The 16,916-nt window shown below is 33.1% G+C and overlaps 1 protein-coding gene across 7 annotated transcripts; it reads left to right on the top strand.

Moving 5' to 3' along the window:
* The first annotated feature begins 1,603 nt into the window (after nt 1–1,603).
* On the top strand, nt 1,604–15,163 carry LOC137819604 (histone acetyltransferase HAC1). Of its 7 annotated transcripts, none has more exons than XM_068623500.1 (17): nt 1,604–1,874; nt 2,293–2,561; nt 3,255–3,369; nt 3,532–3,829; nt 3,911–4,396; nt 4,617–6,421; nt 7,738–8,034; nt 8,117–8,395; nt 9,820–9,948; nt 10,032–10,232; nt 10,336–10,478; nt 10,595–10,907; nt 11,124–11,263; nt 12,596–12,674; nt 13,014–13,406; nt 14,243–14,460; nt 14,550–15,163. In XM_068623500.1, the coding sequence occupies exons 2-17, from the start codon at nt 2,365–2,367 to the stop codon at nt 14,662–14,664; spliced, it is 5,208 nt and encodes a 1,735-aa protein (XP_068479601.1). In that variant the 5' UTR covers nt 1,604–1,874; nt 2,293–2,364; the 3' UTR covers nt 14,665–15,163. The 7 variants fall into 7 exon arrangements, with proteins under 7 accessions (XP_068479601.1, XP_068479600.1, XP_068479603.1 ...); XM_068623499.2 differs by having other exon boundaries at nt 1,630–1,874; nt 4,593–6,421; XM_068623502.1 differs by having other exon boundaries at nt 1,701–1,874; nt 2,377–2,561.
* The last annotated feature ends 1,753 nt before the right edge of the window (nt 15,164–16,916 follow it).

Raw genomic sequence — 16,916 nt, forward strand, 5'->3', positions numbered from 1 at the left:
TAAAGAATGAGAATTGTAGTGACTTACAACCTATGTAGCACACATACGGATACAAACACTGACACGACACAGATATAAACACGAAGATATGTATAATCTTTAAAATGTAGGACACGGTGACACGGATCTATATATTATATAATTTTGAATTATATAAATTGAAAATAAATATTTATGTGCAAAAGTATGTTTCAGATTCTTTTGGGAGCATAAAGATATTTTTCATGACTGGTTCAAAAGAATTTGTTCTTTATTTTTATAATCATAATAAAAATTTATACAATAAATTAGAGCTTTTAGAAAATTATTGTATTTATACCTTTTAAAATTGTGTCAGGACCGTGTTAGAATTTTAAAAAATCCAACAAATATTTTTTGAATTAAATGCTTCACCGATAAGTGTCCTACGAGTGTCGACACTGATACGTGTGTCCGACACGGATACGCCCATTTAACAGAAGTGTCTGAGGCTCATACCTTACAACATTCTCTCCCATTCTTTTAAATTAATTGATATTTTAAAATAATTCTATAAATATAATTTGTCACTCCTCCACCATCCTTATTCATTTATCTTCTCTTTCTTTATGATCTCTCTCTTTATATTGTTAATTTTTGTATACATGTCATCATCCTAATTTTTTTTATATAATTTTAAAACATTTTAATTGTATTGCATGTAATACATATACTTAAATTTATTGTTTTTTTAATAAAAAGATAAAAATTACTTTATAAAATCACAATTATTGCATTAAGAAACTTTGGGAAAAACAAAATATTTTTATTTTTTATGATGTAAATATTATTTAATTAACTATTACATATTCGTTTATATTTTAAATGTTTCATATGTAATTTTTCTGTCATTTTGAAAATTTTAAAAACCCAAAAAATGATGTGTTTTATGAAAAATATAGAAGAACCATTCATGGATAAATACATTAATAAAAAAATACACTTTTTAAAACTGAAATATTTCTTAGTTTGAGTTTGTTTCAACGGACAGATATTACTGTTACAAAATCTTATTTATTTTAATATATATATATATATATATATAAATATATATATAACTATATTATAATATAATACTTTTGTTTTATTTCAATATTTAATATTTTTAGTACAATACTTAATAAATAATTTATTTATTTTATTTCTATATAATAAAGAAAATTATATAAAATAAATTTGTTTATTTAATGTATATTTAAAACTAAAATTAATATAATGTATTTTTGTAGTATAAATAAAAATAATCAGATTTTAAAAAATTAATATGTAAATCAACCCATAATGAGATTAAAAGAACAATAAAGATAAACAAATTTATTAAAAACTACTTAATAAAGATTAGATAGAAATAAAGCATCCTTATAACGGAGACACGCAAACTTTTTGTTATATTATCTTATTAAAATTTGATATTTATATAAATTTTAATTTTATATTTATTTAAATAAATATTCTGTTATTATTCTCTCTCTTTATTTTGCAATTTGTAATTTGAACGAGAAAATATCGAAGAAATAATATAGAATATATTTGAAAAAAACGAAATTGTATATTAAAATAATCACTCATAAAACTCATTTTAGTTATGGTAAACCAACATTGGTCGATTCCGTCTTTCTTAATAGTTTCTTATCTTTCTCTTTGTGAATTTTGATTTATTTATTTATTTATCGATTCTTCTTGTTCTGTTATTATAGTTCATTCGTGGCAAATTTGCGCACGTGCCTTTGGTTGGAGAGGGTGTCACCGACCTTTCTCTTTCTCCACGGCAAAAGCATCGTGAATCGCCGTTGGCGTGGTCGTAGATAGTTTGGGGTCCTTTCCAATTCCATATTGCGAGACGGAATTCGTGCTTGGTATGTACTGGATTGTTCACTGTTTTAGGTTCGTTGTAACCCAGCAATCTATTAGGGTTTCCGTGTTCCTTAACATATATTTATTGATTCGAATCGGTACTTAGGGTTTCTTGCAGTAGTAATGTTTGATTGAATTTGTATAATACAAATTAAATCTTAAGGTTATCAATTTCAAGCAGAAGGGGATCCGCGTAGCGTGATTTTGTAGACCCCTTTTTTTGAGAATTTAGGAAAATTAATAAAAGTTGCTTGCATTCAACATCTGTTTCCTTTTCTTGCTTTTTGTAATATGGGCTTCTTCCTATTTCATTTTCTTCATGCCACTAATTAAATTGTTATCCGTTGATTTGCATTCAAATGGTTGTGACATTGAATTTGTTAAAATCATCAGTGTGTTTGGTTTGTACCCTGATTACAGGGGTCTGTTACGGATGAAGTGCTAGCTGATGAAGGAATCCTGTAAGATATTTGAGTTATGTGAAAACTAAAGATGAAACTGCAGGCACATATTCCGGGGGAGATGTCTGGACAGGTACCTAATCAACCAGGGTCTCAGTTGTCTGGACTGACTCAGCTGAATGGGAATGCACTCGCTCATCAGATGCCAACTTTAGGGGGCGTACCCCGGTCAACAATTAATATGGATCCTGAATTTCTTAGAGCTCGCACTTTTATTCAAGAGAAGATGTAAGCATTTTTTTTTCATTTGTTTAATTGAACTCTTAAGCGGGTAACCTGACTTTGTTGATTCTTCTTGGGAATTTTGTCCATATATAACAAGTGCAGATGATTTTTTTTAAGGTTGACTACCAAGAAGATAGCATAAACTCCACAATACAAGCCAATTTATTATTAGGTTCATAAAAAAATTGATAGTTGGAGTTATCTGAAAACAGAAGTGAAAGGAAACTAATATTTTTGACACTTGATCATTATGATTGATTTCCTTTTATGTGCCAGTATATGCTTTGTGGCTCTGTTGCATGGCCTAGTTGAATATTTATGCTTAACTAAAACAATTTAATTTAATGTTTTCATATTTTTATTGAGAATTTAAGTATCCTCGGTGTGTGAAACAGTATTTGCAACTTGCTTGACAACATTGAGTCACACACTAATGCTTCTTCATAATTTATGGCTTAACTTTGTCATATGGCTAGATCATTCTAAAAAGTGGTTGCTGTGGGATCCCTGCAGTGCAGATGCCATTAAGTGAATTAGATTACTGCCTTTCTGTCTACTATGTTCCAATTTCTTCTCCTGTTTGACCTTTTGACTTAAAAATAATAATAATAATAATGTGTGCAAAAGGTAAACTACAATAATTTTTTTCTTTATTTTTCATTCTCATCAGTAGATGATTTGTGTTTTACCTTTCAGATTTGATATGTTGTTGCAACGACAACAGCAGCCCGTTACAGATGTACAGAGAAAGAAGCTTAAGGATCTTGCGAAGCGCTTGGAGGAGGGCATGTTAAAAGCTGCTCGGTCTAAGGTTTCTTCTGGTCTTCTAGTTATTTTTCTTTTCCAGTTTCCACTATTTGGAAGGATCTTAATTGTAAACACATTTCTGATTCTGGAAATAATAACAGGGAACCTTTAAACTTCTTCCTTAATTTGAATACTGTATTGACAACGGTTTGGACATATCTTTTAGGAGGATTACATGAACTTGGATACCTTGGAGAGTCGTTTATCAAATTTCCTCCGACGAGCATCTATGAGTAATCAAAACCAACACTATCCACAGCTTGTTAACTCTTCTCCAATCAGTACAATGATACCAACCCCTGGTATGTCACATGCTCCAAATTCAAGCATGATGGTAGCATCCTCCGTGGATACGTCAATGATTTATGCCAGCGGGTGTAATAGCATAGCATCAACATCTTTCAATAGTGTAAACATGTTACCAGCTGGTGGCATGCTTGGCAGTACCTTAAATAGATTTGATGGTAATATTAGGTATTATCATTCTTCACCAATCCTTACACTTTTATTTTCTTGTCCTTCATTATAGAGTCTATGTATTGCAGGTTTGTCTAATGGTTATCAGCAGTCTTCTACCAGCTTTTCTGTTGCCTCAGGGGGGAACATTTCGTCAATGGGGGTGCAGAGAATTTCTAGCCAGATGATTCCCACTCCTGGATTCTCAGTCAGCAGTAGTCACTCACACATGAACATAGATTCTAATACTAATGGAGGTGCCTTTTCTGGTGTAGAGTCTACTATGGTACCACTGTCACAACTTCAGCAGCAGAAGCAGCATGTCGGTGGCCAAAATAGTCATGTATTGCAGAGTCTTAACAGTCAAATGGGTATTGGAATGAGATCTGGTTTACTACAGAAGCCATTTTCAAACTCAAATGGTGCTATAAATAGTGGATCAGGCTTGATTGGAAACAATATACAGCTTGCAAACGAACCTGGCACTTCTTCTGACAGCTATGCCTCCACTTATGCCAATTCACCTAAACACTTGCACCAGCACTTTGATCAAAATCAGAAACCAGCAGTGCAAGGTAATATTTTTCTCACTCCTTTTAGTTTTATTTTATCAAGGAATGAGCCTAAGACCTTTACCTGCAACCCAACACCTGTATTAAGCTTCATAACCTTTTATGACTAAGTTGTTTTTTTTGTGAGTATACACATCTTTGTCTTTGTATACATATTGCATGTTCTGTATTTTTTACCTTTGAAATTGACATGTTTCAGAAAGGATAACAATATTATTATCAGGTGATGGATATGGATTAAATAATGTTGACAATTTTCCTTCTGGAAACTGTTATACGTCTGCGACATCCTCTGGGCCCATGATGAACAATCAGAACACTAGTTCAGTTAAATTACCATCAATGCCCAAAACTAGCACATTGTTAAGTGGTCACTCGAACTTGCATGGTATGCAGCAGGCTGCTCATATAAAGTCTCAACAAATTAACCAGTTAGAAAAGTTGAATTTTCAGTCTTCATTGACTTCAAGAGATGGCTTTCTGCATTCTCAACAGCAATATCAGCAAAGGTCTCAACACTTGCAACAGCCAGATCAGTATGCACAGCAGCAATTTCAATCTATTCAAAGTCAGCAGCCTCAGCATGTGGTTAACAGTGACTCATTCAGTCAGTCTCAGCTTTCTCCCAATGTAGAAAACCGAGTGAAGCCTGAACCTGGAATTGAACACCGTAAAGAGGTGCTAAACTCTCGTGTCTCTGAACAGTTTCATATATCTGAGACGCAGAGTCTGTTCCAGCAGAACTCATCTGAAGATTGCTCTAGGGGTGCTCAACATCCTCCATTTCCATGTGGTCACCATGATTTATCATCATCAACACCTCAAAATTCACAACAAATGTTGCACCCACATCAATTGGCTGCAGAGCCTCAAAATAATTTTAGCGGTCCTACAGTTGGGGTGCAATCCAAATCTGTGATTCTAAACCAATGGCCTCAATCTCAAGATTGTAACCACATGCCTGACAGTAATTCACATGATCAACATCTCCATGTTGATTTTCATCAAAGAATATCTGGACAAGATGGAGCTCAATGCAATAATTTATCATCAGATGGATCTATTATTGTTCGAAATGTTCTTTCTAGAGGCTTGGCTGAGGAACTGGAATCTGGAATTGCTACAAATAAGGCGCACAGGAATCAACAGAGGTGGCTTTTATTTCTACTTCATGCTAAGCGATGTTCTGCCCCTGAAGGACGATGCAAAGAACGGTTTTGTTCTATTGCACAGAAGCTATGCAAGCACATAGATGTATGCAAAGTGCGCCATTGTCCATATCCTCGGTGCCATCATACGAGGGAGTTACTTCATCATTACGTAAACTGCAAGGATCCAGGTTGCCCTGTTTGTGTTTTTGTGAGAAAGTGTCGACGTGCTTTTCAATTGAAGCCTCAGATTCGGCCAGAACCTGAATCAAGCTTGCCAACTGCAGTGACTGGATCCTGTAAGCCTTACAATATTGTAGGCACATCACCAAGATTGATTTCAAAGCCTCCATTAGTTGTTGAAACTTCTGAGGACCTGCATCCATCTATAAAACGTATAAAGATTGAGCATTGCGCCCAGGCCATTAATCCTGAAAATAACCATTCTGCTTCATCTTTTACTGCAAATAGTGAATCTCTTGTTTCCAGGGATGCACAGTCTCAGCCCCAGCCCTATCCCAATGCTGAGAAATCTATCTCAATTAAACCCGAGTTTACAGAAGTTAAGGCTGAGGCTCCTGCACATGTGATACATGAAAAGCTCAGTGAGATGCAAATGGATAACAATAACGCTGATGATAAAATGCCTAGTGCTGAGCCTGTCAAATATGAAGAACCTGCTAATTTAGCTAGGCATGAAAATATAAAAACTGAGAAAGAAACTGGACAAGACCGGCAAGAAAATTTTGTGCAGACATCTGAAAATGCAGCTGGAACTAAGTCTGGTAAGCCAAAAATAAAGGGAGTCTCATTAACTGAGTTATTTACTCCAGAGCAAGTCAGGGAACATATCAGTGGACTAAGGCAATGGGTTGGTCAGGTAAGTCTTTGTATTCTTGTGCCATGTGTAATTTAATTCATTATTTGCAATGCTACTTTATCTGTACTACTGTACTGTAAACCTGTTCCATTGTACTTTTAAACCTATTTATGTTTCTTTGTTATAATGGTTTACATATCTATTGTTTCTGTCAATACACTAACTTCCTATTTGTTAGTTGAAATATGATTTGGACTTTATGAAAGTATTTGTTAAAAGACATGTAATTCTTCAGGGACTTCAGGTTTAATTGTGTTCTTTACTTAAAAGTACAGCAATAACTGTTGATGTCACTAATTTAAAGAAACTTTAGTTGCAGTCTTAACACTCTAAATCAAATGAGACAGAACGAGAATATATTTTTGGCATTACAACACTGGAACTTTTGTATTTTAAGAATCTGTACATGAAAAATTTATTAGAATGAGTACAGGAAAGGAAGCATGTGCTAAAACATGAAGAGACTAATAAAAATTATATACCAAGGTGGGTCTAGCTACCAAAAAACAATATAAAAAACATATTTTCCAACAATATGCCCTATTTTATCTAACCAAAGTCTTTGAATTTAGCAATGCTGTTAAATGGCAGCGATATGCTGGACTGGCGTGGCAGGCTTTTTGGCAACTGCCATAAGCAATAATTGAAGGGATGCCTAATATAGCATTACCATGGGCTGCAATGGTGGAGTCCAGTCCAGATGTATCAGCTGGACATAATTTGAACTATGCTTATTATGCGAGAGAACAATATATTCCTAATTAACTTATGTTGCACACTATTAAATACCCTTTTCTATCTGTCTCTTAAATAGTTTTCTTTTATGGTCTACTGATTCTTGTGCATGAAACATCTATCATATATTCCATTAATTGAATCTTTTGATGTGTATGAGATGCCTATCATCTGTTCCATTACTTGAATCTTTTATCCATCTCATCTGGTCATTTTTGTGGTAATCTGATTTCTTACATTTTGTGTGGCCCAGAATCTTGATTTATACAATTCATTCAACTTAGTAAAATGTTATTTTCATAATATTGTGGAACAATAAACCTTAAAGACTAATTTAACCATTATATTTTTTTATCTAAGTATTCAGCTGAAGTGCTTGGTCCATATATATGGTCATTTGTGACTGCAGACTTTAAATCTTTTTTGTGTTCTCACTTTTTAACATCCTAGGTTGCGTTGTTTTCTTTAGCCTTATATAAATATTTACTAGTTTTTAATTGTTCATATGGTATATTTCACACAGTATCTTCTTACTACCTCTAGTATCCACATGTTACCATAACATCATTTTCTTGTGACAGAGCAAGTCAAAAGCAGAGAAGAATCAAGCAATGGAGCATTCAATGAGTGAGAATTCGTGTCAATTGTGTGCTGTAGAGAAGCTTACCTTTGAACCACCACCTATTTATTGCACAACATGCGGGGTTCGCATCAAACGAAATAATATGTATTATACCACAGGCACTGGGGACACACGACATTATTTTTGTATTCCATGCTATAATGATGCTCGTACAGAGAACATAGTTGTTGATGGGACTCCCATTGCCAAGTCAAGACTGGAAAAGAAGAAGAATGATGAGGAAACTGAGGAATGGGTGTGTTATGTTTGCCAAATGTCATTTTGTTGTTCAGTTAACAATTTTTTTGTTTTATTAACCGTCTATGCTTTGTGTGCAGTGGGTTCAATGTGATAAATGTGAAGCATGGCAACATCAAATTTGTGCCCTATTTAATGGTAGACGAAATGATGGTGGACAAGCTGAGTATACTTGCCCTAACTGCTATATTCAAGAGGTAGAAAGAGGAGAGCGCAAGCCCTTACCCCAAAGTGCTGTTCTTGGCGCCAAGGATTTACCAAGAACTATTCTTAGCGATCACATAGAACAACGATTATTTAGACGGCTAAAGCAAGAAAGACTAGAAAGGGCAAGGGTTCAAGGAAAAAGTTATGATGAGGTGATTCTTGTAGTGGTTGGCACAGACATGTTTCATTCAATTTTTATTTCATAACTAAATACCTTTAGTACTGAAGGATTAAATGGAAGGGTTGACCCTTGGATCTATGTTTGTGCTATCCAATTGCCAGTGCTAGATGCGTACTTTATTCAAGTTATACAATCCTACTTGGAGAGTGTAGAGAGGAAATCAATCACTGAAAGTTAGGATGTGGAAACAAGCCTTGCAAGTACAAGGCTTTCATTTCAGTAGAAGTAATACAGAATATATGAATATTAGTTTAGCAGAAGTATCAATCCTACCATTCTAAATGTCTTGGATCCGTACCTTATCCCAAGTTAGACAGTTTAAATGTCTTGGATCCATTGTACAATATAATGGAGAAATAGATGGTGATGTAAATTGTTAAATACAGGGTAGTTGGATGAATGCTCTGCTGGGTTTTATTTATGACAAGAAGCTAAAGTGAAATTTTTACTGCATATTAGAGTTAAGAGAGAGAGAGAAGATAGAGAAAGAGAAACTGAACAGGTAACTTTTGTATTGATAAAATGTACAAAGGAAAACGAGGATTCTCTTTACATAGAGAATGGAAAGAAACAGGGCTGTAAAGAACAGCTGATAAAAATAAAACACCTATAACAAAAACTATATCAAACTGAAAACAACAATATCTGCCCCCCTCCCTCCTCCAACAAACTTAAGTTTTATGTTACCCAAGAAACATGTGTTTTATTTATGTTTGGAATTGTAAGGTTTTAATTTTGGAATTTGTAACTTTGTATTATGCATGACTTTTTATTTACCATTTATAAGTTTATTTAAATGTTAATAGTAATTTGACAGTTATATATCTTATTTATCCCATATGAATTTATATATAATTTTATAGTCAGACTTAGTAAACCATATTCTATTGTGCAATTTGCATGTTTTCTTACACTTTCCATCCAATGTAAGATCTCAGTTTTGACTACCTTAGCTATAATGCTTGTTTGTGATGTTATATGAAACTGAGTTTTTGGTAGTAAAAAGCCAACAACAGATGAATGGAGCAGAGATGTGAATGTTGAGTGGGATAGTGGATGTAGACAAGAAGGGATGCATTATAAAGAAAGTTGGGGTAGCACCTTAGATAAAAAATGACTATCTTGCCATACTAAGGAGTGAATCAGGCGAGAGATAACTCTATTGCTATGGGGGGACCAAACAAAAAAGGGCGAAACCACTAGGAAGGATTTATAGGTCTATGGCTTGTTTCCATAGTAGAACATTATTGCTTGATCAATGTGACTGACCTCTTTTAGGTGTTTGTGTATTTTATTCTTTGTTCTTTTAATGTTTCTTGGTTACCAATGATTTCACTCTTCTCTAGCATATACTGGTTTTCTGTGACTGATTTCTATCTACTTCGATATTATCAGATTCCAGGAGCTGATGCTCTTGTTATAAGAGTTGTGTCATCTGTTGACAAAAAGTTAGAAGTGAAACCACGGTTTCTGGAGATTTTTCAGGAAGAGAATTACCCAACAGAATTTCCATATAAATCAAAGGTGATGAGAAAGTTGATTTTGTCAATCTGGTTGTAATCAAATCACTAATCGTGAGTATTGATACCCTTAGCTTTCTATTCCAGGTAGTTTTGTTGTTTCAGAAGATAGAAGGTGTGGAAGTTTGCCTATTTGGCATGTATGTTCAAGAATTTGGATCTGAATCTCAATTCCCAAATCAGCGACGAGTGTATCTTTCGTATTTGGATTCTGTGAAGTATTTTAGGCCTGAGGTTAAAGCAGTGACAGGAGAGGCTCTTCGGACTTTTGTTTACCATGAAATTCTGGTAAATTTGGACACTAAAATGTTGCTTGAAATCCTTCCCTGTAAATATTCTATTTTCAGGTTATTCTTGTAAATTATATTTGATACAAATTATTTCGTTTTAGATTGGATACCTTGAATATTGCAAGAAACGTGGTTTTACAAGCTGCTATATATGGGCTTGTCCTCCATTGAAGGGTGAAGATTATATTTTGTATTGCCATCCAGAAATTCAGAAAACACCAAAATCTGATAAGCTACGTGAATGGTGAGCCCAATAGCTTCAGTATAGGCAAAATGAGAAGTTATCTGTTTATTTTCCCTGTACAATGTGATTAGGTATATTCATCTCTAACTTGGGCATTTCTAAACATGTTTCTTCAGGTATCTATCCATGTTAAGAAAAGCTTCAAAGGAGAATATTGTGGTCGATCTCACCAACTTATACGATCATTTTTTCGTATCAACTGGTGAATGTCGGGCCAAAGTCACTGCTGCAAGACTCCCATATTTTGATGGCGACTACTGGCCTGGGGCTGCAGAGGATTTAATTTATCAGCTTCGCCAAGAGGAAGATGGAAGAAAACAAAATAAAAAGGGAACAACTAAAAAGACTATAACAAAAAGGGCTTTAAAAGCATCTGGTCAGTCAGATCTTTCAGGAAATGCTTCGAAGGACCTGCTCCTCATGCACAAAGTAATTTACTATTATACATGTATAATACTAATAATTTCTTTTTCACTTGGGTAAACGAGATCTCTTCCAAGTTGTTTTTAAATTAATTGGGTATGTCACATTATATAACTAAATTTTCAAACATTAATAGTATTTCCTTACTTTCCTGCTTTCAATATTTATTGATTAAGTTCCTTATGTTTGCTAATTTCTTATAAATTCATGATCATTCTCCAGCTTGGTGAAACCATTTGCCCGATGAAGGAAGATTTTATTATGGTCCATTTGCAGCATGCATGTACCAGCTGTTGTATTTTAATGGTGTCTGGTAACCGTTGGGTCTGCAACCAGTGCAAGAATTATCAGATTTGTGATAAGTAAGTATTCTTCAATCTTATCTCCATGGTTTCGTCATGTGAAGTGCCAATTGTTGTAGATAATGTCAAAATTGTGTATTCTTCAAAGAATCTAGTAGTCCTAAACATTTAACATGATCACGTAGTCCGTATAATTTTAGTAAATGACCATGAACCCATGCCAATGTCATATTTGTGCTTGCTAGACTACTTTGTTGGTAAGCTGAGTGTCTTTTAGTCGTTTTTTTTGTGTAGTCTTCAGTATGGCCTTCTAAGAAGCATTGCAACTTGTAAATTAACATTCCTTATATGGAAAGACATAAGAAAGTGGATGTGTGAAGAAAGTTAGGGGTCTATTTGGTTCGAGAAAGTGTGTATTATATTTTCATTTTCAGTTTTCACAAATAATTACAAAAATGTTACCTTGTTTTTACTCTGTTTCTTTCCTTCAAAGATTTGTGCAAGAAACAGGGAAGATCAGGTTTTGTTGTTTTCAATTTTTTCCTGGGCAAATCTTTTGAGAATTAAAGTGGATACAAGGTGACCTCTTTGTAATTATTTATATAATTATCTATACCACTGTATAATAACTACCTTTGGTGTCATTTTTTATTTAGACAATTTTATCCTCTAGTAAATAAAAATAAGTGTTTTATGTAATAAAATACGTAACTGCACAACCTCTCCCCTCAAAGGTAAACTACATAACTTCTCCACTTAAAAATAACTATCACATACATTTTTTTAAAAAATCATTCTTTCTAAGTTATATATTTTCTTAAAACTGTATTATTTTAATGTAATAAAAATGTGGATACACAAGTGCGCAGGAGCACCTGTTTTCACTAATTTATATTATAGCTCTCCATTTGTCTGTGTTTTTGCTATCTTTATACCACACTTTTCATGATATTTTCAGTAAGTTTGTTATACTAGAAATGTTTAAATCATGTATAATTTTTGTAATTTTTGTGTAAGTTATTAGACTTTTATTATTTGTTATGCTGGTCTTAGAATTTTTTTTATCATAGCATCTCCTATTGATAGCTGCTACACTATCCTCCGTAATGACTCAGTTGATTTTTTGCTACCATCCGTCATCCTTTGTAAGACTTGCACTATAAAAGTTTTACTGCAGAGCTGGACAAAATATTAAAATTGGCAGACTGGTGTGGATATTGTCTCAATATAGGACTTTTTAGTATCTTAAAATCATATCTTGTGATCTTGTTGATATTTTTTGTTAACATACCTTTTTATGACTCTTCTCCCTTTCAATCCTTGTTAGCTGAACCATTTTCTAACTCTCCAATCAATTTTGCTTGTCAAACATTCTGTCTTACCTGTTCTTAGGTGTTATGAAGTAGAACTAAAGCGTGAAGAGAGAGAAAGACATCCTATTAATCAGAGGGAGAAGCATACTCTTTATCCAGTAAGTAGCTCTAATTTTAAAATGTAATTTGAGTGCTTCTGTACTAGTTCATTACTTCTGCTCTGCTGTGAGATTTTATTAAGACTTTAAAGTTAATTATCTTAGTATGCTTTGAGGAACTAAGTTAGTCAAATTATGAAGTTCTAAATTTGTTCTGGTATATTGAATGTTTGATTTTAGTTATTTGATACTCTCAAAAAGGGACATTCTAGTGAAAACTCTAAAGTATTTTTATTTTTCCCTTTTCTGAAAGCAAAATAAGCTATTCAAAACACAATCATGCAGTAGCTCAGTCAGAGTATAAGTGAATTTGAATTTTATATTTGCGTCATAATGCAGGTTGAAATTACTGATGTTCCATCTGATACCAAGGACAAAGATGATATTCTTGAGAGCGAATTCTTTGACACTAGACAGGCATTTCTGAGTCTCTGCCAGGGAAATCATTACCAGTATGATACACTAAGGCGGGCCAAGCATTCATCAATGATGGTCCTCTATCATCTTCACAATCCAACAGCTCCAGCATTTGTAACAACTTGTAATATATGTTATCTTGACATAGAAACTGGTCAAGGATGGCGCTGTGAGGTTTGCCCTGAGTATGATGTATGCAATGCTTGTTATGAAAAGGATGGACGTATTGATCATCCTCATAAGTTGACAAATCATCCATCCATGGTGGATCGTGATGCTCAGAACAAAGAAGCAAGGCAGCATCGGGTGTTGCAGGTGTTGTATAAAGTTTTATCTTTAGCTCCTCTGGACTTTCTTATGAAAATGGGTCCCCTTCTCATGTCAAATTTTAGCATGATGACAGTAATGTTTAGATCCTATGTCTATCTCTTTCTTGATATGCCATTAAATTTCGTTGAGAGATAGGCACCAATATTTGAGTACGTTTTGCCTTGTATGAGAGGATTCATTCCTTTGTCTACATAGCATCAAAGCTGCTAATATCTCAGTTGTTTTATATTCTATACCAAAAGTATATATTTACAAGTAATTAAATTTGAGCATGGATAGGATTTTAACCAGTTATACAAGTTAAAATTGAGTTTAAGCATTCAAAAAAGCCTTGTCTCCACCGAGTAAGGTTGCCTCAGATAGAACTATGTCATTGACGAGAAAATTAAAACTTTTGTTGAGTTTCATGTTTGATAATTTTGAAAAGTATTGGTAAACGGAAGGATCTTCAAATGGTATGATAACTCTAATACATCATGCATTTTATAGAGTTAGGTCCCGTATTTTATTCCCTTTATGTAGCTGATTAATGTGGGGTTACTAAAATAGTTATTAATTTTTTAATTATTTATAGTCTATATAAAAAGTGTGAAGATTTATCAGCTATTCAAATATGTTGTAGAAGTACATAGTCATTTTATTGTTTTCATTATACCATGATTTTATCTTTTTTCTTTTCAACAATTGCTTGCTTCTGTCCATATTATCTGTAATCTATAATTATTATAAATCTTGCCGCTTAACCTTTCCAGCTTTTGTTCCTTTCCCCACCTTTTTGCATACATATAGGATCTCTGATATAACTGAATACTGTATAACAGCTACGGAAAATGCTTGATCTCCTTGTTCATGCGTCCCAATGTCGTTCTCCACATTGTCAATATCCTAATTGTCGCAAGGTGAAGGGGCTTTTCCGCCATGGGATGCACTGCAAAATACGGGCTTCTGGAGGTTGTGTTCTTTGCAAGAAAATGTGGTATTTGCTTCAACTTCATGCTCGTGCTTGCAAAGAATCTGAATGCCACGTACCACGATGCAGGTTTGTGGATCAGGCATTGTCACTATTCTCTAGTTAACTTTTCTTATAGATCTTGTATGTGTTAACTATGTTCTTTTGGGTTAAATCAGAGATTTAAAAGAACATTTAAGGAGGTTGCAGCAACAGTCTGATTCACGGCGTAGAGCTGCTGTAATGGAAATGATGAGGCAGAGAGCTGCAGAAGTTGCTAACAATGCTGGTTGAGCAGTTCATACTTGTAAATATGTGGCACTTTTGAAGAAATGCTCCAGACAGAGGTATACCTTAGTTTCACCAATGCTCCGATAGCAGTGATTGTTTTTGTGAATGGAATACACAAGGCGCATCTGTGTAGCCTTGGACGCATGTCCATTTCAACATGTTTGTCCTGGTGAAGATCTGAGTTCAGCCAATTAGTGCTTCTGTCCTCTTCTACAAAGGACTAACCAGGTCCGGTGGGATATTTGGCGGTGCTTCTGTTTTTGTTAGCCGATTTGGTAATTCTTTGATTTTGTCAAATTACTTGTTTTATGTTGGATGCCATCCCTCGGTGGCGGGTGTACTATAGTCTAAATAGGTCTCAAATTTCTTACAAATGTTTGTGGGTGGGGGATGGCATTAAGTCGTTTTTAGTTATAAGCGTTTTAAAGATTCAATGCATTTTGTAGAATCTCTTATTTAAAGATGAAAGTAAATAATTAGTATATTTGCATTGTTCTGCTTCCTTATGAGACTACCTCATTTGCGTACATTTTATATTTTAGTATTTTATCTGATCTATTGCTATGAAAGCTCTTCTGTGAATTTTTTAACGCTATCACTATTTGAGATGAATATGATATGTGAAGAATGGAGCATTGATGGTGAAAGCTTTAATCGGTCTAAAGTATATTGTAGAATAGAAATTATTGAATCAATCTGAGTTGCAAAGAGTAAAATTGTATAACTCTTTCTGCATGTAGAATTGTTCTTATTCTTTTCTTGAGTTTTGCGGGATATTTTTGTATTTGATTAATAAGGGATTGATTTTTCGAGGTCATATAGTTTTCTTATTTGGTCGCACCCAGATGTTGAAATTGAATTTCGGGTTGCATGTTATAACAATGATTTTTTTCCTACTCGAATCAGTGAAGTAGAAAATTACATTCGACTCAGGAGAGTCTTTGCATCTGCAAGAGTTTTATATTTTTGTTCTGTGCAAATATTATTCTTTTTGAGATATTTGAGTGACACAGGCTGAGAATTTAATTAGTTTTTGTCCTTATTTATTTCTGACACCCTATTATCTCGACGTATTTTCTTTATTCAAGTTAATGTTTCAAATTAATTTATCTGAATGTCTTCTTTGTTTTATTTATCTGCTTAATATAATCTTTTTAAATAATGTTTTAAGCTAAAGTTTCTTCTTTTAGTGCGATGAAGCAGGAGAAAGAGTGAGCTATGTGAAATCATATATACTTAGGCAGTACATTTTCTTTGAGGACTAAACTTTGAGGAAGACCGACAAATAATTGTTTATTTACTGATCATCCAACGAGATATGGGAATTCAGAATGATTTAAATATATAAGTTATTATATATTTAAGGCAGTATTATTTTAAAAAAATTATTAAATAAAAATTAATTAAAGATAATAATTAGTTGTTATATTGATTAAATTATATATTATTTTAAAAATTAATACATAATTTTTAAATTAATATTTTAATTCGTTATTATGCACAAATTCAATAACAATGTCATCTCATGAAATCGGACATCGAAAGCATAAAGTTGTTTAAACATTTACATATACTAAGCAAAATCGGACAAAAATAGGCATAAAGATGTTTAAACATTTACATATAATGCATCAAAATGTGATGTTACATTAATATATACACAATTTTCTAACATTTTCATAGAGTAATTTTCAATTATTACATTATAAATATAATATATATAAATATTGTTACATTTTATAAACAAATGTGAGAATAAATAAATTAAAATGAACATATAATGGGTAAATTCCCTATCTAGTACCATAAAGAATGGCAAAAAAATAATAACTAAAAACATAAAAAAATATAAAATAAAGGCAAAACAAAATAAGATAAAGATAAAAGAATTAAAAAAAAATCAAATAAGATAAATATAAGAGATCAAAGACGATACAAAATAAGTATATGTTGATCATAAAATAATAAATAAATGAAAAATGATCATTCATTTAATATTTTCTCCAATGTTACATTAAATAGTTTGTGCGAAATGAAACACAATTAACGACGAGAAGTGTACAATCCAGTAATGTTGGAACAAGTTCTTTATGTGTGTCCTAGTTTTTAACAATATGAACATTTTTTTTGCTCTATCAGTCCTTATTCAAATTATTTTCATATCAGTCCTTATTCAAATTGTTTTTTTTATAATTATGTCTTGTATTTTTTACTTGAAATTAACATGATTGCATCATCAATAATAATAAATATAA

The sequence above is a fragment of the Phaseolus vulgaris genome, chromosome 10 (assembly GCF_051622355.1).
Source record: "Phaseolus vulgaris cultivar YP4 chromosome 10, ASM5162235v1, whole genome shotgun sequence".
NCBI lineage: Eukaryota > Viridiplantae > Streptophyta > Magnoliopsida > Fabales > Fabaceae > Phaseolus > Phaseolus vulgaris.